This window comes from Gopherus evgoodei, chromosome 14, assembly GCF_007399415.2.
Source record: "Gopherus evgoodei ecotype Sinaloan lineage chromosome 14, rGopEvg1_v1.p, whole genome shotgun sequence".
Lineage (NCBI taxonomy): Eukaryota > Metazoa > Chordata > Testudines > Testudinidae > Gopherus > Gopherus evgoodei.
This window is the reverse complement of record NC_044335.1, coordinates 13,321,435-13,345,669: the sequence shown is the minus strand read 5'-3', so window position 1 is coordinate 13,345,669 and position 24,235 is coordinate 13,321,435. Positions and strand designations below refer to the sequence as shown.

The 24,235-nt window shown below is 40.6% G+C and overlaps 2 protein-coding genes across 7 annotated transcripts in view; both read left to right on the top strand.

Moving 5' to 3' along the window:
• Nucleotides 1–57: 57 nt before the first annotated feature.
• Nucleotides 58–16,391, top strand: CSTF1 (cleavage stimulation factor subunit 1). 2 transcript variants are annotated; one of them, XM_030533266.1, is made up of 6 exons: nucleotides 58–720; nucleotides 6,664–6,859; nucleotides 10,257–10,534; nucleotides 11,182–11,379; nucleotides 12,759–13,149; nucleotides 15,494–16,391. In XM_030533266.1, the coding sequence occupies exons 1-6, from the start codon at nucleotides 574–576 to the stop codon at nucleotides 15,751–15,753; spliced, it is 1,470 nt and encodes a 489-aa protein (XP_030389126.1). In that variant the 5' UTR covers nucleotides 58–573; the 3' UTR covers nucleotides 15,754–16,391. The 2 variants fall into 2 exon arrangements, with proteins under 2 accessions (XP_030389126.1, XP_030389127.1); XM_030533267.1 differs by lacking the exon at nucleotides 58–720 and adding an exon at nucleotides 3,451–5,966.
• Nucleotides 16,392–18,894: 2,503 nt separating this feature from the next.
• CASS4 (Cas scaffold protein family member 4) overlaps nucleotides 18,895–24,235 on the top strand; it is a 28,897-nt gene continuing 23,556 nt past the window's right edge. Inside the window, exons 1-2 of one of the 5 annotated variants that reach the window (XM_030533483.1) lie at nucleotides 19,046–19,101; nucleotides 22,575–22,733. In XM_030533483.1, coding sequence (XP_030389343.1) covers nucleotides 22,722–22,733 — 12 coding nt within the window. In that variant the 5' untranslated portion in view covers nucleotides 19,046–19,101; nucleotides 22,575–22,721. Of the gene's footprint in view, nucleotides 19,102–22,419; nucleotides 22,734–24,235 lie in introns of those variants that run through there. The other 4 variants (XM_030533484.1, XM_030533485.1, XM_030533481.1 and 1 more) reach the window with 4 other exon arrangements.

The following is a 24,235-nucleotide window of genomic DNA, read 5'->3' as shown; positions in this document are numbered from 1 at the left end:
CACAGCCGGCCATTAAGACCTGGCGCAGGGAGTGCGCACAGAGCCTCGGGGGTGGGGACGGGAAGGCGGTCAGGGGGCCGCCTTAGGAGGTACTAAGCCTTAGCTTCAGGCGGAGAGGGGTGGCTCGGCTGTTGCTGGGGAGCGTGTCGCCCCTGCGCTCGGTGGTGTGTGATCCGCGGCCGTTGCTACGGGCTGTGGCTCTCGAGCACAAACGTGAGTGGGCGCCGGGCCAGCGTGTCGCACCAGCGGTGACGTGTGGTCAGTGGACAGCGTGTCACACCAGCGGGGCGTTGGGCGCTCGAGGACAAGCGGGAGGGGGACGTTGGGCAGTTTTGTTGTACTAGCATCAAGGCGACTCGCCTGGTGGCTCCCGTAGGACCTGGGCCGTCAAGCACAGTCGTGAAGGGGCTCTCGAGCCATTGTGTGATCCGTGGCCGCCGGGCCCGGCGCGAGGACGACTTGAGGCCTTTGAAGGCGTGAGCTAGAAGGCAACTCCCGTTGCCACCGTGCTCGTGAGGACAAGTGTGAAAGTGAGCTCGGTGTGGGGGGCTGCGTGGCGGTGACGTGTGATAGATGGCAGCGAGGCCAGGTGTGAGGAGGATGTCAGGCCGTCGTGTTCCCTCAGCGTGTGATAGACGTCCGCTTCCACGGGGCCTGAGTAACGTGGGCTCCCCCGCTCCTGAGCCACGGCCACTGCGGCTGCCTTTCCTGGAGGCTGAGGTGAGTAGGGCCGTCTGTTGGGGAGACGGGGCGGGAGTGTGTGGGCTAGGCCTTCAGCACTGCTGCTGAGGCACCCTGAAGTGCCTTGTCTCAGCGTGCCACTATGCTGTCTACTAAATTCTGGAGTCATCCCAGAGTCCTGCAGCACCCAGCAGTGAGGCCTCTGACTTTCAGTTCAGTTTGCTTCCAGTGAAGCTTGGGGATGTGGGATGTCCGGTTTCTCAGCCCAGACGCAATAAAACCCAGCAGTCTTAATCCCTAGTCTCCTGAGATCCCACTGCCCTCATTCTGTCAAAGGAATTGAACCCAGGAGTTCTGAATTTCAACTACAGATCCTATTAGGTGACTCAGTCCCTAACCCCTTTCCAGGCCCCTCTTTAATGTCCCAAGGAATACTGCCATTTGTCTCTGTAGCCTCTTTATCGTTTCTCAGTTTACCATGCTCTGAGCCAGGGGTCGACTGGTGTGCGAAGTCTTCATTTATTCACTCTAATTTAAGGTTTCACGTGCCAATAATGCATTTTAATGTTTTTAGAAGGTCTCTTTCTATAAGTCTATAATATATAACTAAACAATTGTTGTATGTAAAGTAAAAACTTTTTAAAATTTTAAGAAGCTTCATTTAAAATTTAAATTAAAATGCAGAGCCCCCCCCCCCCCCCCCGGACTGATGGTCAGGATCTGGGCAGTGTGAGTGCTACTGAAAATCAGTTCACATGCTGCCTTCGGCACACATGCCATAAGTTGCCTACCCCTGCTCTGAGCTAACCATTAGATTCTATTCCTGCTAGAGCTGGAAATAAATTAACTGTGCTCTCCTGGAATAGACTGCTGTTATCATTAGAACTCCCTGCACTTCCAGACTAGGAATAGAGCTTGCCTTCCCATGCTCCTAGTCCCACCCTATAGGCCCTTCCTCCCCCCAAAAAAGAGGCTTTTGCCAAGGGTCTGTACATGCTCCCAGGCTCGCACTTTTGTGGTGTGCATGCACAGGGTCACCCAGCTTATGGTAGTGAACCCTTGGTTGTTTAGCATGTACTCCCCATGCTCCAAGCACAGTTTGACATCTAGATATTCTGTTATTGCACTGTCACAATTTGCTATCTCCATGCTTCCCTGTCTCCTGGTCCAAAGTGGCCTATTGTGACTGAGGAGGAGAACCCCCATCACAATTTGCTGCCCCTGGACCAGAGGACAGGAAGAATAGAGTTGGCAAATTGTGATGGCAGTGTCCCATCTGTCATAATTTGCTATCAGCAGACAAGAATTGCTTACTTTACATGTCAACATTTAAAAAGATCTAAACTTATTTTTAGAAACAGAATTAATTTTTATGAGTAGCTAAGAGTACATTAAAATTGAACTCCGCTATTATTACTCATTTGTATTTTGACTGTATAATTGCAAGAAAACCAAAATATTTACCTTTAAAAAATTATACAGTATATACATTTTGTAAACACCACAACTATAATTGCACAAAGTTTGTACACTCTTTCTTTCTTTTTACTGCTCAGAATGTTTTTATTGGTTCCCTGTTAGAAGGCAGAGCACATGTGCCCACCTCTTCCAGGAGTCACACTGTGTCTTTGAAAAATAGGTGGAAAAAAGTCACTAATTGTGCAAAATATAATTTCAGTTAACTCAAAATTGTAAAATATTTATTGGACTTCTGCTGTGATTTTTAACTTTCTAGCTACATGTCAGTAGTCAAGATATGACTATCTGCTGCAGTTGAAGTATTTATTAATGTAGAATTATTACCACAATCCCGATCCTTATCCAGGTTATTCCATCTGACCTTTATGTAGCTGTCTAGATACTGGGCCATAACTTCAGTTCATGGTACAAGAACAGATCATATTCTGTTTTCTTACCTGCCCAAACGTCTGGCATGTGTTTCTAATACAACTTTGCATTTCTTACCATCTTTGTTTTCCTTCTTGTGTATGACAAGATTGCAGCAGTAAACTACCGTGCTCTATGCAAAATCAATATAATTTAATCAAATTTCCTAATTACGGAAACTATAAATAGAAATAGATTCATTAATGTCACTTATTTCAAGAACTACATTAATGATTTGCAAATATTTTCTTTTGGGGGGTCATATTTAAATAATATTTGGTACCCATATCTATTTGTCTTAAACTGTTAGCTTGTAGATATAACTATATCCTACTGTATTTCAGTACTCTTTTGGTTTCAGCCTTTTTTTTTTTTTTACTGTTAACTAATTAAACACAATATTCATACAGAGAACCCAGTTTCTTTCATTAGGGTACCAAATTTGTGACACATTTTAATAAATGTATTAAAATAACTAATGACATTCCACTCTCTGTTTACCTTCCCATATACTCTGACTTCAGTAGGAATATATAACAAAGCTATACCTGACCTTTTTCCATTAAGAGAATTGCTTTTTTTCTCCCGTACATGCATAGGATATCTTGTGTTGTTTCCACAGTGGTGGTATCTTTATGTTCCAAATATGTTTCTATAAGCTAATGCATTTTTAAAATAGAAAACTCCATAACAGTCAAAATTTGACATTAACTACCTTCAGGATGAGTGGCCCAACAGTTGGGCCCAACCACTAGTATCTTGTGTTCCACAATTTTTGTTTTCCAGAGTCACATAGTAGATTTTTTCCAGTTTCTCAGTGAAGGAAGAATCTAAACTTTAAAATGAATAGCCAATAGCTGACTTCATAATTGAATTTGATGTTTTCATAAAGTCACTCTCAATGTTTAGTAATGGTTTACTTTAAATAATGTTTGGAATCACTACACGCACACACATGCATATACCACCTGCCAGAGTCTTGTGCTATGTTTGCTATGTACTGTGCCACTGATAACCCTTTCATACTCGTGCTAAATTTTAGTGTTTTGAGCCCAAGCTGAGTGAAACAGTCACATGTTCAATTCCTACCAATTCAGTCAATGTCCGCTATTAAAAAGGGTGAGCACAAGTATGTGCAGTTTCTGATTTTATCTTTAGCTATCAGGAAATTTAATCTTGTTACATCACATTTATTGAAAATAGTATCCCACTTACACTGCATGTTAACTACAACTATAAATATCTAAAAGATCATCTTCTAGCTTACCATGAGGGGTAGGGAGATGGGGTGAGACATTCCTTGACACCCTACACAAACACACCCCTTCCAGAACCTGGCTCACATGAGGGGGGCATGTATGGGAGGGCCCCAACTACCATAGATGGGCAGAGCCTCCTAAGATCCAGATATAGACACAAGGGCCACACACACCACCGGGGGGAGTTAGGGGGCTTAGACCCCCTGGAAGGCAAGTCACCACATATTGCATGGGGGGTCCACGCCTCTGTAGATGGGCTGGGGCCCTCTAGATTGTGGTATGTACGTGAGAAAGGAGAGGTGCCCTGTCTTCCTATTCTCCCAGTCCCCGATAACTCCCTCTTTCCAGTGTTCCGCCCCATCACCTAACCACCTCAACCCCTCTCCTCCCACCCAGCCCCATTTATCCCCCTCCCTTGCTCCATTCCCACCTACTCTTCCACTCCATTCATGTTCTTTAAAAACCAAAAAAGTTTCAGCACTTTCAGAATATTGTGCTGTACTCAGATTACATTACCACACATTCAAAACTCCCTTTGCCAGAGGCAGATTGGAGCAAACTACTGCTTTTATTTCGGATTTCTGTCCTGGGCTGTATTTGCCACCAGGCTGTGGCTTAGGTTTGGTGATCATAACAGTTCCCCTGGAGCCTTTCAAGATGTGTGATGTAGAGGTAGTTTCCAGCTACACTCTCTCTCTGTATAGGCTTAGTATAATCTATGTGGCATGCCATCAAGCACTTTAAAGAGTGGTGCGCCTAATAGGAGAATTAAAGTTTTCTGCTAATAATGTAATTTGATTTCCCCTAAAAGGATAGTGGATACCATGCACTTCATTGAGGTAGCTCTCAAGCATTTGAGGCCCTGCTGTGATGATGATCTCAGACCTGGTTTGATCTCTATCTATGATCAAACATTCATTATCAGAGCCCACGAATGTTAAGGAAGGTGGGGGAGGAGCAGGTACTGTATCTCATGAACCCCTTGTTCAAATGGCCCCAAATTTAGATCAGTGCCCAGAAAGCACAATTTCAGGCCAATCAAAGAAATGCAAGGGAAACTAAAGATGTCAGCCTTATTCATTTGATTTTAAAAAAATTGTGCAAATAAAAATTAAAAATTGCAAACTGCAAAATCACAGTAAAAACATAGTGTTAGACTAGAAACGATGTGAGATGTGATTGTTAACCTCTAGCAACTATTAATATTTTCAATTACTGTATTTGCTATTCAAGTATAAATTAAATAGTGCAATGGCATCTATTTGCACAATGTAAATGAAGTGTAAGATTAATGCGAGTAATAAATTATAAAAAACTAAATAATTGAGGCAGAAAACTGCATTGACAGTGGATTACAAGAAAGGGACTCTAATTCAGGGAGTGGAACAGCAGATAAGACAAATTAGTGAACTACTCCGAGGCTTTATGCAGACATATAAACAAAAAGGGAATTCGGTAAAATACTAAAAGCATGCATAGGATTTCTATCTGTGTTTGCGTTTCACTGTATTCAGTCTTTAGCTGCTTGGTACATCATTTCAGATAAGGTTGAGGTGCCTTATTTAGGCATTGAGTTGCACTGTGCCTTTAGAAACAGCCGTGGTAAGTGGGCGGTGCGATACGCTGCTTACCAAATGAGTAAACAGTAGCCTCTCTGCCACGCACAGCTTATTTTTGCAACCCCACAGACAGCCCCAATTCTAGTAAAATCCCTGTTTTTCTAGTTTCCCCCTTCTCTCCCCGTTGTCTGGCAGGGGCTTTTAACCCTGCCCCCTATTCCCTATGCCTGATCTTGCCCCTCTCCTTCTGCTAGCTGCGTGACTCTTTGGGGCGTGCAGTCTGGCTCCCCGCAGTGCAGATTGCATCCCACCTCTCCGGTTTGTCCCCGGTCCCCTTGTAACGCGGCTGTGGGAACAACAGGGACCTTGTATCCCAGTAAGGGCAGCAGGCGGGCTTCAGCCGCAGATGTTCGTGAGTATGTTCACTCTCCACGAGCATGCTCAGTAGCGCAAAGCTGCATATTGCGCTGGGGAGCGATTGGGATACACTTAGCCGCTGCCGCCTCTAGCATCTATCGATGTTCTCAGGGCTCCGGTCGCCATTTTAGGGGGAGAGCAAGGGAGGCAGAAAGACAGGCTGGTAGGTACCGGGGCGGTGTGAACAACTCCTTTCCTACATGCCCTGCTGAGCTGAGCGGTGTACAGCTCTGCTTGCTTGCCGGAGGCCGTTTCCTCTAGCCCGCGGTCTCCCGGAACCGCTAAGCAGTTCACTCTCCTTCCAGTCAGTTTCTCCCCCGCCCCTTTAGTTTGCTTTCACCCCTCCCCATTTATAACAATCGATTGTTCTTTGGGGCTGGAAATGAATGGATTGGGGAAGGGGTGGTGGATTGGGTGCAGGGGAGGTTTTGGTTTTTCAGCTGGTGGCTTCACTGAAAACCCTGCAACACACGTTTTGTTTTGCCGCTAGGCTTCCCTACAAAACACCTGCTTGATTAAATTAAAGAAAAGTTACTGTCAGGAGACAAACGTTGCTAGCCAGTGTTGCTCTTAACTCACCTTTGTAACAGTCCTTAATTACAGTCTGAGTGCTGGTAACTGGTGGACTGTCTTCTCCGTAGTTGCTACTGTCTGCAACAGCTTTCTGTTATCTCTTCTCATTTGTCTGTCTAGTTTGGAATCTTAGCTGAAAGTCTCTTTCCTTTACATATACAAAACCTTTTAAATTTATCACTATAAAGTCACTGTTTAAGGCTGAAAGGTGTTGGGGTATGTTCTGTATGAAAGATTATACCATTGCAATGTAACTGTTTTGTAAGTATTTTTTTCTCTTGTTTCAGGCACCCGCAAGGCATTCCTTGCTCACAATGTATAGAACAAAAGTAAGCTTGAAAGATCGTCAACAACTTTACAAACTGATTATTAGTCAATTGCTGTATGATGGATACATAAACATTGCCAATGGCCTGATAAATGAGATAAAACCACAATCAGTCTGCGCACCCTCTGAACAACTGCTGCATCTGATTAAACTAGGTAAACTGTAATGCAGGATTCATGTACATAAACTAGGAATTGCAGACTATTTGATGAAGTTCAGGTATGTGGGTCCTGGCTCAGCACAGGGCCTGGATTTGATGACCTCTAGAGGTCCCTTCCAGCCCTACATCTCTGTGATTCTGTAGTGGACTCAGTGCAATCTAAAAGTCAATGTTCTCTTTAACTCCTAATGTTGCTGTACAGTTGTCATATTTATGCATAGATAACAAAATACAAGTCTTTCAGTAAATCTTTTCTGGGATCTACTTATTTATTTATACTTTTTCAAATTATAATAGTGCCTATCCAATGCCCTGGATCCTTGACATCTTCTAAAAGGACACTGAATAAATGGGGCCATTAGATCTCATAGATTAAATCAAATAATCCATTCATAAATATAATAGAAACTAACTGAGACACCAAATCACACATCAGCACTAGTAGACGTACTCAAGACCAGTCTCCTCACAGACAGAGGAGAAATGGTGGGCCTTGCATTGTGTCCTGAAGACAGACAAATGTGGACTGTTACAGATCTGAGAAGAAAATGGGTTTCAGAGTTCCAGGGCCCTCACAGAGAATGTTCTGCCAGTCACTCCCTCTCTCTTATGAGGTTTCAGCTCGGTTGCCACATGTCACAAGGGCTGTTTCATGTTAGGGGGGAGAGAAGTGGGGGAGGCAGGTAGGTCCCAGGTTGTTCAGGTTATATTGTAATAGTTTTGTTACTGACACTGGTATTACTTGTCAGATCAGAATTTCAGTGTTTTTTTAATTATCTGACAAATGTTTGGGGACTGGTGTAAGTCTAAACATATTTCTTTTTTAAGCAGGTATGCACAATGTATTGGAGGATGGAACTTAATAGGAAACCTCTGTTAAAAGTTGTTTACTGTCTAATCGGGTGCAACTGAAGCAGTGTCCCGTGGCTAGGATACTGGACTGGGACTCAGGCCTGGTCCACACTACAGCGTTAAATCGATTTAACGCTGTACCCGCCCACGCTACAAGGCACTTTAAATTGATTTTAAGGGCTCTTAAAATCGATTTCTGTACTCCTCCCCAACGAGAGGAGTAACCCTAAAATAGATATTACTATATCGATTTAGGGTTAGTGTGGACGGAAATTGAAGTTATTGGTCTCATTCTTTTACTGAGCTACCCAGAGTGCACCGCTCCAGAAATCGATGGTAGCCTAGGACCATGGACGCACACCACCGAATTAATGTGCCCTAGTGTGGACGCGTAAAATCGATTTTATAAAACCGGTTTTATAAATTTCGATTTTATGCTGTAGTGTAGACGTGGCCTCAGACCTAGGTTTTATTCTCTACTTTGTGACTTCGGGCAAGTCACTTCACCTCTCTGTACATCTGTGTTTTCTCCACCCTTTTGTTTCTCTTGTATTTACAGGATAAGGTCTTTGGAATAGGAACTGTCTGTTACCATGACAGACTCTCTTAGTGCGTATAGTGGCTCTTAGTGTGCACCACAGGACCTCACTCTCAGATGGGGCTTCTATCTGCTACTGGAATGTAAATAATAATGTTTGGTGGGGTAATTTATTCACCAACAGATAACAAAATATTGTAGAGAGTCTTATAATTGAGTTAGGCAGAAGAATACTAATGGAAAAGTTAATGAAATCTGCTAAAATCAAAAAGTATTGTGTCCCTGTGTGGTAGCTTAGCTTCAAAGTTAACTTAATCTGTCACTAGTCTGGTTTGTGTGTGTGTTTATTGCAGTATTAGTCTTGGGGACACATTATTGTTAAAGGTTTCAGAGTGGTAGCCGTGTTAGTCTGTATCAGCAGAAAGAATGAGTAGTACATGTGGCACCTTAGAGACTAATAAATTTATTTGGGCATAAGCTTTCGTGGGCTAAAACCCACTTCATCAGATGCATGCCATGGAAAATACAGTAGGAAGAGATTACACACACACACACACACACACAACATTCCCCTCCTGTTAATCACACCTTCTTGTCAACTATTGGAAATGGGCCATCCAGATTATCCCTACAAAAGTGGTTTTTGTTTTGTTTTTTTTTCCTCCTGCTGATGATAGCCCACCTTAATTGATTAGTCTCGTTATAGTTGGTATGACAACACCCATTTTTTCATGTTCTGTGTGTGTGTGTGTAGTTCTATATCTAGATAGAGCTATAGATATAGAGAGAGAGTGTGTATGTATATATATATTTCCACGGCATGCATCCGATGAAGTGGGTTTTAGCCCACGAAAGGTTATGTCCAAATAAATTTGTTAGTCTCTAAGGTGCCACAAGGACACCTCCATTCTTTTTATTGTTAAAGTGACAGAGAATAAAAGTATTCTGTTTACTGAAAATACCCCTAATTTTTCCATGGAGCAGATACAAAAATTCTCCCCAGTATAAAATTTATACTGGCAAAAAAAAAACTGTGCTGCAAAATTAACTACCAAATTAGTAAAATTATTTAACGATTATTTAAAGTGTTGTAAGCTTTAACAATCTTCAAGAGCTAGGAAATCACAACAAAGGTTCAAACTGCCTTCTTACCTTATTTTGTGTATCCTCTAGTTTTGAATCTTAGCATGTCAACTAGCTTGCGTTTGGCACAGACAAAACTAATGACAGTAACTAACAAGGAGCTCCGAAATGCGGTATTTAATTTATGCATGATATTTTAGTGTTAAGACAATTGAGGTCTTAGTCTAGTTATCTTTCATCATGATCTCTTTGAAAATCTACTTGAATAATGTAATAACAGGGTGCAAATTGAAATAGTCAGTGCTTCACACATTTCTGGGAGCATAAATATAGTAAACTTTAGATCTATCTAAACTAGGAAAATTACGATCCCTAATGCACTACTGATGGTAACAGCAAGCATTTTCAACACCATGTTATCCAATTCTACTCTGAACAGGGTTAGATGACATAGACCAGGGACACCATTTACCCTTGCTCAGAGTTAGGTTAATGATGTGGTTGAAATGATGAGCTTGTACGCTGCTTAAGCTGCAACTTCCACTAATGAAATGTAGATGCAACCTTGAAGAGAGTGAGTTAAATATGCGATATAAGTGTGTGGAGGAATAATGTTTCTCATTATTCTCATTTGAATTATTGTAGTACCTAGGAGGTCTAGTCATGGACCACGACCCTATTAGTGACACTGCTTCATTGTGGTGGTTCCGGTATTCTTTATTGAGCTGCAAAGGAAAAGATTCTGTAAATGTTTGTCCTTTTTAAAAAAATATTTTTTTCTATACAGGCATTACTGTTTCTTGTGAAAGTTGGCTGTAGATACAATCATGGCTACTCTAAGCAGTTACTAGTATATTTATGAAGACTTAGTCAACCTTTTTGTGGAGAAAGTAAATATATTTAATCTCTCATCCTTCAGGAATGGAGAATGATGACAGCGCAGTTCAGTATGCAATTGGGCGCTCTGATACAGTAGCTCCAGGAACAGGGATTGACTTAGAATTTGATGCAGATGTCCAGACTATGTCCCCCGAGGCTTCTGAATATGAGACTTGTTACGTCACATCTCATAAAGGACCATGTCGTGTAGCTACATATAGCAGAGATGGGCAATTAATAGCTACAGGATCTGCTGATGCCTCAATAAAAATTCTCGATACAGAGAGAATGTTGGCAAAAAGTGCCATGCCCATCGAGGTAAAGTATCACATGAATCATGATCCGTCAGTGAATGATAAAAATGCTACATCCATTTTATAGCATTTGTTCTGCCTCCGATAGCGTACTTAAGGACATGTACCTTTTTTTGTTGTCTAGAATCTGCACACAACTAGTAGCAGTGCACAGTCTTAAGAATATTGCCGTGAACAAAATAAGTGCAACATTTGTCTTAATTATAAAGGTGATTTTTATTCAAGAAGGGTAGTAGTACTGTGAGTTAGAGCAGGGCACTAACACTCGGGACCGATGAGTTTTATTTTTTTCCTGCTGTTGACTCCATTTTGACTTTAGGCAAATCACTAACCTCTGTCAGTTTCTTTTTGCTTCTCTGTAAAAGAAAGATATTGTATATTTATCGTAGGGATGTTAATGACCAATATTTGCAAAGAACTTTGAGATAATCATTATCATTCTAATTATATGCATAGTTTTTTCATAAAAAATGCAATCTTTGCTTGGAAGATGTTGGCAGGTTTTGATGCATGTTTAAAACTCACTTTTTCTCTTCTACCAGGAGATCCCACATGTTTGTTTTTAAATGCCCAGAGTAATAACATAAGAGTTGGATAGTGGTTTATGGTTCGGAAACACTCTCCATTGACTTGTTTAAATGTTTTCTGTAGGTCATGATGAATGAGACAGCACAGCAGAATATGGAAAATCATCCTGTTATTCGGACTCTGTATGATCATGTGGATGAGGTTACATGTTTAGCTTTCCATCCAACAGAACAGATCCTGGCATCTGGTTCAAGGGACTATACACTTAAATTGTTTGACTATTCGAAACCTTCTGCTAAAAGAGCCTTCAAGTATATCCAGGTTAGAGATTAGTCTTTTTAAAAAAAAAAAAAAACAAAAACCCAAAAGCTTGAGGTCTACAACTGTAGTGATAGCAATTATCTAATTTGTACCTGCATGGAGAAATAGCTAGATACACAGGAGTATGCAGTTTTGCAGATACTCTTGTGATAATTATGCATACAAATTAGATACATAAAATGTGTGCCTGTGATCATCTTCTCAGATCTGATGTCCGCTCTCCTTTCTATACGTGCCACCGGGGAAACCTGAAACTGTTAGGGGTGGTGCTTCTGGCATTTCCTTTATGAACAGCATTGAAGTTCTATGGATTTCTCTTCGGTTGTTAAGGGGGAAATTTCCTCCTCTCCCCCAATCCCATGAATAGGCATTGAAAATTGATATAGGACTTAGAGCAATGTTTTCTCAAATATAACCACAAGGGACTTTCCTTGCGGCCACAGCCTTCTAGGCAGGGATGGAGGGGGCACAAAGCATCAGCCCCTCTGAGGCTGTCATGTCTGTAGTGGTTGGGCCCTGCCCCGCTCTGGGGAGACACAAGACAGAGGAGCAGGCAGCCAGTGAGTTTTCCTCACCTTCCCTGGGAGCAGTGGGATTGGGCTTCAGCTGTTGGGTGGCAGGCTCCAGCCATGGGTCTTCAGGCTTCATTCCTTGGCCGCGTGGTGACAGGCTCTGTCCCTGAGCTCATCCTACTCCTCCCCCCCCCCCCCGCTGTCTCCCCATCACCTCAACCCCCACTGTCTCCCTATCCACCTCCCCATCCAGGTCTTAATTTGTCCCCAGTCTTGCTGGACCGTAAGTCTGCTATGAAAAGTGATACTTGTATGTTTGTTGTTAGCACTTTTCACAACAGACGTATTCTCTAGCAAGTCTTTTTTAAAAAAAAAAAAAAAGGCAAAAGAAATGACAGGAACATGCAAAGCACCTTATTTGTGTTTCTATTCTGATTAGGTCCAATAAAGAATAGAGACAACTGTATGTTGTTTAATATTGAGTCTGTGAAAAAATCCTACATAAATAAATTACAATTATTTGGATATGTATATGTGCATATGTATTTGTTTTTCCAAAAGTTAATTAAGTATTTTAGGAAAAATTATGAGAGCAGCCACCAGTAAGAGTTGGTGGCCGCACTCTGAGGCCACCAAAAAATTTGTGAGAACCGCTTAGAGTATAATCCTGATCCATCTAAATTTGTTACTGCCATATAGTGGAGAGGGGAGTGGTGTTCTCCAATTTGTAACCTGCCCTAAACACTATACTAATTAAGAATTGAACTTATATGAAAATATCATAGAACTTCAGACTTGTGAATCCACCAGGATTTTCTTTCTGCAAATAGGTTCTTTCTATAGATTGATATATTTCTTATCACACAGGAAGCAGAAATGTTACGCTCCATCTCTTTTCATCCTTCTGGTGACTTCATACTTGTTGGTACCCAGCACCCTACCTTACGGCTTTATGATATCAATACGTTCCAGTGTTTTGTGTCTTGCAATCCTCAAGATCAACATACCGATGCTATATGTTCAGTAAACTATAATGCAAGTGCTAACATGTATGTGACAGGAAGCAAAGATGGATGCATCAAATTATGGGATGGAGTTTCAAATCGATGTATCACTACTTTTGAAAAAGCACATGATGGAGCTGAAGTCTGTTCTGCCATCTTTTCCAAAAATTCAAAGTACATCCTGTCAAGTGGAAAAGATTCTGTAGCTAAACTGTGGGAGATATCCACAGGTCGAACACTAGTCAAATATACAGGTATGTGGCAGATGACTTATCAAGCAAAAATTGTTCATGTGGTAATCAACTAGTGATGGGAATAAATATTTGATGCAGTACAAAATTTTTAAGTGCTTAGTCCAGTGACTGATGTGCTCAGTTAAATATGTGAACGATTTTTCAGAGTTTACTCATAAGATCATGATAGCCTTGTGCTGTTGAACAGTAACCTCTAAAGTTAATTGGAAGTTTCTTCTGTTCAAGGATTCCCCAAGGTTTTTCTCTCTATTCTTGGTCACAGATAAGTCACCTCATTCCATTCTTGACTTTCTTTAGATGTTGGTCATCATCTTAAACTAATCTGAGTGGATCTGGATAACTTTCCATCATTACTTCATTTGTTCAAATGATGTATTACTATTCTGCTGGCTGTTAGCTGTCTGTTAAGGGAAAGCTTCATCAAATACAACTCTCTTGGGTTACTCCAGAAAAGAAAAGTAGACATATCAAGACATCTTTTTGGCAAGAAGTTGCTGGCTGGGGGCTCCTTTCAGTCTTCTCTAACCTCCACAGGAGATTTTGTTGCTGTGAAATAGATTCCAGAGACATTAGGGCAGTTTGATCTGCCAAAACCAGGAACTGAGACTTTGATTCAATCTGCAAAAGTAATTTAACTGTGATCTTGTTGCCCAAAATATAAACTAGTAATATTTTTAACCAGCAGGGTGCAGCATAGCCTGCATAAACAACCTCAAAATGTTTATAAAGCACTTCGCTTGATAAATAAGAGAAACATAATCTTTCTAATCAAATCAAGTCTGTGTATGCCATAGTTATATCTGAAACATCTTACTTTTATAAGAAAGTTAATGCTAAACTTCTACAGTGGGAGTAATGGCCTAGCTAGATAATGGATTATATATTTATAGATATTGATAATGAGAACTTGCACTTTCCTCCATTAGCTGTGCTCTTTCCAATTTTAATTACCAATTGCTTCCTACTAAGTTTCTCACTAAGAGTACTGGTGTACTGCTCTAAAGGTCTTTTGATTTGTTTGCAGTTAGGAAGGAAGGGCTTCAAGTATTCTCTATATTTCTATGAAATGGTGTGTGAATACTTACCTTCACAGGTAAACTGTTTGTTGGAATGTATATAGATTTTCTTTCCTTAAGATGGTTTTTGAACCCTCACATTGTGGTGGTATGGACTAGTACAGTCTGGAATTGCATATTTAAAAGGGCTTTTCGTTTTTGTTTTTTTTTTTAAATTTCTAAGCAGCTCTTTGAACTTTCCTATATATAGAGGCTGAAATCTGGCAAGTATTGTGTCCAGCATCATTTCTTTCACCCCTACCCCCACCACCCTGCTGGGGAAAAAAAAAAATCCTCCTGCTGTAACAAACTCATTGAAAGTCACTTGTAGTGATCACACTGACATATTTTTTTAAGTGAGGAAAAAAATTTTTTATAAAATTTTGTTAGGCAGTCTACATGTGTTTTTGCTAACACCAATACCGATAGTTATGACTTCTGCATAGGTGTTATGTAGGGAAATGTAACATCATGAATTTTCTCTATAAATAAGCATACACTTTCACTGCGCATCTGAATTTAATGCATCTGCACATGAGGGACTAATACTGTTAGTTGAGTCGGGTAAAAAGTGGGTAGGTGCTGTGCAAGCTTGGATAGATCACAAGAGAAATTCAGCATCCCTGTTAAAATACTCTTTAAGTCTCTTGAGTAGAAATTGCCCACCATGCTAAATATTCAGCATAAATAAACGGTTTCATCCTATTCCCAGACTCATCTCTTATTACTTAAATCAGGATTTAAATCCTGAAACTGCCCAGAAAGATTTTAAAAAATAGTATGAAGCTGTGCCTCCATTTCACAGTTCTTTCTACAGTTCTCTGGCTTCTGATGGTCCAGTATTATCATCAAAACTTGCTGAAACTCTTTAGTGATCTGATTCTCAAATCCATCTGAGCTGTGTTTGGCCTCTAACACTAATCTTTTTATTACATGACATAGAGGTGTGCATGTGTGTGTTGCCCTTGCAAATTGTGCACTCATATATAAAAAGCATTTTCCGTATCGTAATTGTCATTCTTCAGGCCTGCGATTATTGCTGTTTCCCTTAAGCTATTTGCCAAAATCTCAGTAGCACTTTCTGCAGTGAGGGTGGGAGGAGAAATGTTAGAGCCCTTCTAAATGTTAATCAGTGAACACAAAGCTGGCCCTTGTTGATGGTCCTGAGCAAGTAATATCTGAAAGAGAGACTCCTTGTGCTTTTGACAATCTGCCCCCCTAAGCAAGGCTGCTCTAGGTTACATGTTTTACTTACAGCTTTAATGAGTATCATGTCCCTGCTATTATAGGAGCTGGTTTGAGTGGACGGCAAGTACACAGAACACAGGCAGTCTTTAACCACACAGAGGACTATGTGTTGCTTCCTGATGAAAGGACCATAAGTCTCTGCTGCTGGGACTCAAGAACGGCAGAACGGCGAAATCTTCTGTCATTGGGGCATAACAGCATTGTCCGGTGTATTGTTCATTCTCCTACCAATCCTGGTTTCATGACATGCAGTGATGACTACAGAGCTCGATTTTGGTACCGAAGGTCAACCACAGACTAAAGACAGTTTAATAAAACAGTGATTACCTAGATGAATTATACCATCTTATATTAAGCGTACTGCCAACAGATGCCTGAACAAGAGCCATGCTGTGTCCGTATTTAACTTTGTCAAACATAGTGAGAAAAGTACTGAAATTCAGTTTTCCCTCACTCACTGACCTTATTAGTGTGTATGGCATCAGTTGTGTAAGTAGTCTCAACCATTATTCTTGAATACAATTAATCCTTCCTGCAGGGATAGTTTTAAACTTGCTCTTACATGTCTGAATTTTCAGAATGTTAGTAACTTAAGTGAATCTTGCTCAATCTGTGTAGAATTTCTCCATTACGTCTGTGCAAACGTATTAAAGAATTTTTTTAAGAATGGATTGCGCAAATTCTCAGCAGAACTTGTCCAGATATTTTAAAGAAGAATTAAGTTGTATTTCAGTTTTGATATATGAACTGTGCAGTGAAAGCTCTGGTTTTGTATCTTTTTATTCTATTTTCTTTTTTAAATTTGCCAAGTAGCCCTTCATCTCTGAGCCAGAATTTTGTGCCATAAGAATTTGAACATCCAGTTTTAAAAGGTTTAGATGAATTCAACAGATGATGATGTTTTAGTTCTGATATTAAAGCTCTTGGACTTGAAATCTGGTGGCTGACTTTCTTTCATTTGAATTTTTTTTTAACTAACTGCTGTAGCTTGAAGCAAATAAGAGGCTTGCAAGCTGACCTGAACCCATCAGGACCAGGACCCAATTACAAGTGTCGGGTAGCATGTAATTTGTATAGCATGCATTTGGTCTTTGTTTGATTTAGGTAGTCTCTTATCACTCGGGGCTTGTATATATGAACTAGTTCATGGCATATTGGAGTGTGAATCTGTACACACCCTGTTTCACATGCACACACCCCCATGCCATAGACTAACTGCATCCTGCTAATGAATACATTAACAGTCATTAATATGCTTTGATCTGGTCCAATTTCAGAGACTAGGCTAATGTACATTAATGAGCTGCCACCAGGGTGTGCACAGACACATAGTCCACACCAGGCTCCCAGCCTCCCAAAGTCCATATTGTCATCTTACTCCTACCAAGTCAAGACATGAGTCATTACACATCTCTAACTATAAGCTTAATCTTTTAAGGTCCAGAAGCCAGTAAAGGTCCCACTGCGTGTCTACCTACAAAATCAGCAGACTGTTTCAGGGCTATGAGAATAAGATAGAAAGTCTATCAGCTATCTGTTCAGCAGTAATATCTGTACACCACCACACTTTCCACCGCCATGTTTTTTTCCTTCCCTACAGTGGCAAGATTCCTTAGAGCCCTGATTTATGTTCAAGGTTGAGGAGCGCCCTCTCTTGTTCTAACAGGGTGGATAGGTCTCCCTATACCACCTACCAATGAAGACTGCCTCTTTAGTAACCATTACATCAACTGAAGGAGTAGGAAAGTTGTGGGGTCCCCACACCAGCTGCTCATTATATGGCATTTTGTAAGGATAGGGTCACTCTCAAGTTCCTGCCCATATTTGTTTCAGTATTCTAGTTCAGCTCTCACTTTTTTCTGAAATCTCATTCAACCCCAGGGAAAGTTAAACTTCACAAATGTAATAAGAGACTGCATTAATGGGACAAAACCATTCAGACTACTTATGGTTGCTCTCCCGTTATCTGTGCTGCTACAGCACTGAAAATGTAGGCAAGCCCTTATATAAAAGCTTACATGCTAAAAACTACATCACACTTCTTGGGAGACATTTTGTTCTTCCCTTTAGAAGTCTGGCTTGGGCCGAATTTTGAAGCCAAACATGGCCATTTGGGACCTTTGCAGAGGTTAAGAAATGGGAACTATCAGAGATTTTTTTAAGTGGGATTCTGACTACATCAGAATGTGTTCTAAGTTAGTGAGGATTAGACTCAGAAGTCGGTGGGCAGCAATGTGAAGCTCAATCCAGACCTTTACAAGTCCCTACTCTTTGGCAGAACCTTCAAAATTGGATGCCCATTTAGTCCTGCAGTCATTGTTTAAATAGGTCTTATACCCACTTCCAAGCAAATAGATGACTGTTAGCCACCAAGAGTGGAATCCATGGGGACAGTACAGTCACTGGGGGGAGGGGGAGAGAATGGTTATCCTACAGTAACTGGTTCTTCATGAAGTGTTGTCCACATAAATGCTGGGACTCACCTTCCTTTCCTGCTTCTACAGCATCTTATACAAGTGGGATTCTGAATTAGTAAAGGGAACTGAGGAACAGTTGGGCCCCTGTGGGGGGAGGAATGCAGAGTATCTAGGGCACAGGTGTGGCCCCAATAGACACTGCTTGCCAAATGAGTTGGATCTCATTTTCACACAGCACATGCACACCAAAAGTAGAATCCACAAGTCAAAGCACAGTTCAAGTAATTCTTTCCGAAGATTTCTGAAAATTTCTGTTCAGCTTGTTTAGTTTGACAGATACTTTTCAAGCATTCTAACTCAACACTTTTTATGTGCTGATGCTGCACCTACTTGACATCAGCCCAAATGGTTAGACAAAAAATCCAGGTGGCTGGATAGCAGAGGAGATGGTAAATTAGATGGGAGAGTCATAGTCCACCATTCTTCCTCTTAAAATGGAGAGGAATCATCACAGGAAACCAGATGGATCAGTTTGTCTTCTGAGATGAGTCAAAGTTGTTTAAATTTTTCAGTGTCTTTCATACAAAATGTACCTTACAACACATATGGTTGGTGCCTTACAGGTATGTAAGAGCACAAATTCCCTACCCCACAGAGTTACAGGCTATTACAACACAGCTATAATAAATATTTTATATTAAATGTGAGAACATTTTGCAACATATGGAAAATGTGGGGCAGAAATCCTGAATTCATATGATTGTGGCAGTCTTATTTCATTAAAGTGCTATGCAAACACTTGTAGTAAACTGTTCTTCCATCAAGCTTCTAAATTAGGAACTACAGGAACATGTAGCAAAGCAGAAGGGTGGGTTTTTTTGTATCTGTGGTTATTTGCAACAAGTCTGTGACAGATCATGGAAAACTCCACTTTTCACACGTTGTTCTCAGTTGTAGACACTGTTAGGGTATTTTTTTGGTTTTGTTTTAATCTTGTCTGCTGTCACAGAAATTGACTTGTGGGAAACCTTTTGTATAGCTAAATACTTTCAGGACAATACTTGTCAGACTCTTTTTTTTTTTTCTTGTGAAATGGTTCCTGACACATTGTGACTTTGCAAAACAGCTCTGTATAACACTGGTTATACAGTGATTATTTATAGTATTGGAAGTGACATTGCTGCTTGGTGACAGCTATGGATAAAAATACTAGAATCAACACAGCTGCAAAGGTAAGTTGATGGTTCATGAGAACAATTTAATGACTTAAAATATTAGAAGCTCAAGTAAGTGATTTTTAAAATTTTTTCACTTCAGAATAACTCTTGTTGTATCATACGTGTTTTATATCTTTACCAGCTAATTGTAGAAAGAGAGTTTTTGGTTTGGATGCTAAGGTACCTGATGATTGCCTGTATTTCTGCTGTTGGAGACCTGGATGTGGCAATGTGTCTGAAGAAATTTCTCCTTGGATGGTACTCTGAGTGAAAGGAAACCTAAGAGATTTTATAAGCCTTAATTACACTGACAAAAGTTAAGTAAGCCCCAGCTTCTATCTTGAAGGTACCACCTCTCTTATTACCATCCCATAAAGCTCTTTGATGGTATAATAATGTACTATTACTAACTAAATACTCAACACATTTGTAAGGTAGATAAGTTAGTTCCCTATTTTAGAGGCAGAATAAAAAATAAGTTAAATTACTGAGGGTTTTTTATCAGAGTTACAAAATCTGTTTGTAAGCTTTTCAGGTTATGAAACTTGTCTCTGTGTTTCGTACTCTACCTAGCAAAATGTGGGTCAGACTGCAATATAAATAACTTGCAAAAAGTCACAGTGTGTGTCAGGGTCAAAGAGAATGTTGGTGTTCTTGGCTCCCAGTGCAATGTTCTTGACCTTGATAATGTAAATACGATTTTGCAGGGGAGCGGAGGGAATTGGAGTTGGATACCAGAAATATAAGGAAAAGCACCCAATGCGAGTTACATGGAACATTTACTGTGTTCAGAGTTTTCTGTCAAGGTCTGTTTGAAAAAAATTGACCTCTCTTATTCCATGTTAAGTCCATCAGAAGAAAATGGGACACACTTTTCTCTCTATTACTGAGATGAAAACTTTTGACCCATTTATGTTTTGAAACTCCTATATTAAGAAGTTATCTTATACCTCTCTCTTTGGCTCCTAACACTTTTATTTTCAATTTAGCAAATTTCTAGGTATGATATTTTGGTCACAAATAGTTTAGCAGTGGCTCACTGAATTTAGCAGAATCAAGTTGACTTTTAAATTCTGAGCATTGCCCTTATACAAATATACACATCTTATGGAGATGAAGTATGGTAAATCAGGAAACCATTCTGGTGCAACATGCTAAATGACCTATTGGTTCCTATTATCCCAGCAACTCGGGCAATGTCATTTTAATGGCCTTACATCATTTTTTATAATTTACTCTGAGATAGCAATACTTTGGCAAGATGAGTGGGCAAAAATGAGTCCTTTTATAGCTGGAGCAGAGTGGCTGGCAGCTGTAGCTGTGCAGAAATTCCCATTATGATGAAAGAACTAAATAGTAGTGTTAACAAGGGCTCCTGAGCACCATTTAAGTGTGTGTGTGTGTGTGTGTGTGTATCGGGAGAGGTAGATTTACACCTCTGACCCTCCTTTTCCCCTCAGCCCCCATCCCCATCAGCTTCCTGACACTTCCTTTGCCAATGTGAGTGAGTGGTACTGTGACCAAACAGTGGTAGGGCCGTGGCCTGGGGGCCTCCTCTCCCCCCAGCTCTAGGGTCTATGGGTGTTACTGCCACAGCTAATGGTTAGCAATTTTGGGTCCCCCCTTTTGCCGGATAAACTGGTTCTGTAAAGGAATCCAGTACGTTAGCATGCTCAACAGACAGCTTGCTCATTTTTTTGAATATGTATTGAGCGCTGATTGTACACCCTGCGAGTGAAGAGTCCTATATGCATATGGCACAAAGTAAAAAGTGGTGGGCAGGGAGCACAGTATCTGCACAGGGGCCTGTCCTATATTGAGTTGTAGTGGGTGGCTGCCAAGTTGCTCCTGTCTAGCAGCAGCATGAAGTGAGAACTAAAAGATGCACAGAGCTAAGCTCCTGTCAGACATGCTTAAGTTTACTCTTAAATGTCTCTCCTTAAGAAATGCTCAGTAGGTGCGCACACTTTTTTTAATTGCATACTTGCAAGTAAGTGATCGAGCTTGCAGAGGAGAACACCTAGCACAGTGATTCTCAAACTTTTGTACTGGTGACCCCTTTCACAAAGCAAGCCTCAGTGTGACCTCCCCCCTTATAAATTAAAAACTTTATATATTTAACATCATTATAAATGCTGGAGGCAAAGCGGGGTTTGGGGTGGAGGTTGACAGCTCATGACCTCGCATGTAATAACCTCTCAACCCCCTGAGGGGTCCCAACCCCCAGTTTGAGAACCCCTGAACTAGCCCTTAGAATTTTATTTGCATATTCTCACCTTGCAACCACAGCAACCTCGCAGACTCTGCTGTGTGTTGTGCAAGGACTTTAAGCTATCTTTGTGGTCCCAGAGCCTGGGCTGGCTATGTACCAGTCAGCCACCAGCAACAAGTTAGAATAGCCTAACTTACACTACTTGCCAAGGGCCTTAGGTAACAGGAGGCAGATGTGGGTTATGGAATCGGCAGCCATGCTCTCTTTCTCTAAATTAAATCACTTGACCCTCTAGTATAGGAGGCAGCTGTGGAGTAGCGTAGGACTTATGTGGGCCCTATGCTATTGAAGGTTCCTTCAGCATAGTCGTCTTCCTGTGGTCAGTTATGCCACCTTTAAGGCAGCTCTGTGGCAACAGATTGCATTGTTGTTCCTAAAATATATTTTAAAAAATTCTATGGTCTGTGGTGGTACATTTGTGCAATTTCTCTAGGCTGAATTCTCTTCTTGCGCTTTCACAACTGATAATTAAAATGCCTGTCACCTAAAAAGGATCAGAATTTGTTGCAAGTGAGCTTCATTGTACCAGACATTTTGCATGACTAGAAAAGTTGGTTGGATGCTTCTGCATTACCAAGTCCACTCCAAGTGCAAAAGATTAAAATTTAGAGAAGAAAATCAAAAAATCCAACTGTTGCCCCCTACAAGACACAGGCACAGTTTTTCATTACAAAAGTGTTTCGAGGAGAAAAAGGGAACGTACTTATTGTAGAAAGAGGAAGGGAAATAATGGAGGCAAGATCTTTTCTGTATAAAGGAACCTTTGAAAACTGTACAAAACAGAAGATGTTAAACATGAACTGTTAGGCGTTGTTCTCTCAGATTCTCTGCCTTTAAAATGTGGTTTTTCTGCAATGATTTATATAGCTGTAAAGGTCTTGCTGAGCCATGACATTTCTAGTGACCGGAACATGAAAAATTCAAAATCAAAGTATTTTTAAATACAAACTAAGGAGGAAGAAGAACTGATACTGCCTTGGGAAAAAGCCCCAAAATACACTCATCTGTAGCTTCACTGCAGTGTCCATTTGACCTTCTTACAGCTCTACAATATCAGAATTCCTGTTTTGGTTTCTTCCTTTTCTTCCTGGAGGCTTGACCGAGTGCCATTTCTTCTTTTGCATGAACATAGCTGCAGGCCATGTAACGTTAGAGAGAATTTACTATGTAATTAGTTCCATTCATTCCCAGTGGCTGTTCACTTCACCCTCGGCAGGGTTCACAGCAAGTCCAGCACTGGGAGGTGTAGGCTTCTAGCCAAACCTTACCATACCGTACTTCAGTGTGAGCTGAAGAACTTCACTTGGGAAGAGGAGAGTGTATTGTATTCATTTAGCTAATGGAATAATAGAGAAAGGACAAGATGAAAGTCAATGTAAGTACTAAATTATTACCTCTGCTGTATTTTATTTAATGGCATCTCATTTTTTTGTGAGAATGTATATGGAATGTATATCTGCATCTGCTACAAGCTCTGTTTAAAGCATGCTCTATTCCTGTTTGTTAGTTCCTAACATGATACTTTGTAACATACAATCTTAATTTTTAACATAGTTATCTGAAAAAACACTACTCTGTTTTATCAAGAAGAGGGGAAACGTTTCTGTCTAAAGAAGTTAGGTTTGACTCAGTCTTCTATAAGTAAGAATTATACAGTGATATGCTGTACTGGTAAGCAACATTTATGACAATGGCAGGTTATTAAATGTCTAAATGGCCATTGTGCCTTCATAATTACCATGGCATTTTTAATGAGCACAAGTGATTGCATCTCATCTTCATTTTGGATCTCATTCAAAAGAGGGAAGCTATAACAATGTAATTGCAGCATAGTAGAAGACAGATGTATCATTTATGGAACTGTTCAAATACAACCTATGGGCTGATGATTCTCCCCTTGATGTACAAATGTTAAGTAACATGAATAAGAGTTACATTTGTGCAGAGAGGACAAAATACACTAGAATGACTGAACACATCAAAAATCCTGTTCTGCAGTAAAAACACTGAGAAGTCCTTGTGGCATCTTAGAGATTAACACATTTATTTGGGCATAAGCTTTCATGGACTATCCCACGAAAGCTTATGCCCAAATAGATTTGTTAGTTTCTAAGGCGCCTCCTCATTTTTGCTGATACAGACTAACACGGCTGCCCCTCTGAAACCTGTTCTACAGTAATGACTGAACTGAAAAAGAGCAAATAGCCCGTCCTTTTGTCTTTAGAAAGTTTTGAATACACTCATTTTTTCATAGGAAAACAACACAGCCCCACGCCAGGTTGATCATATATCTGTTATAAATGTGTCTTAATATTTTGGTCTGGATTTTCAGCACTGCACACACAAGCTTGCTGTAACAGCATATAAAAATGTCCAGCTTGAGATGCAGGTTGTAATTTTCAAAATTGATCCCCCACATTAGTCATGGAAAGCTGAACCGCTGATATTAGTAATGAACGTTCTTTGCACTTGTTCCTTCCATCTGATTATCTCAAAACACTTTGCAAAGATGTATCAGTCCTCACAGCAAATCTTGTGAATAGTATTTTGCTCCCCCATTTTATAAGTGGGCAACATGAGGCACAGAGAAGTTTAAATGTTTGCCCAAGGTTATAAAGCAGCCAAGCTGGGAAGACATCATTGTCCAGATTACCAGACCCCTGCTTTAAAAAGACTGCACTTCACAGGCCACATTTTTCTATTAACCCTGTGATGCCAGATGGGATGACTTCTAGCATTAGTTTCCTTTGTGCAGAAAGATAAGAACTGCCCCAAACTGGAAAACTCTGTGTTTGGTTTTTGTCTAGCAAATAAAGTTGACCTGTGGCAACTGTAGTTTAGCAGGTAATTCCCCATCGTTAGCACATAAGTGTCATG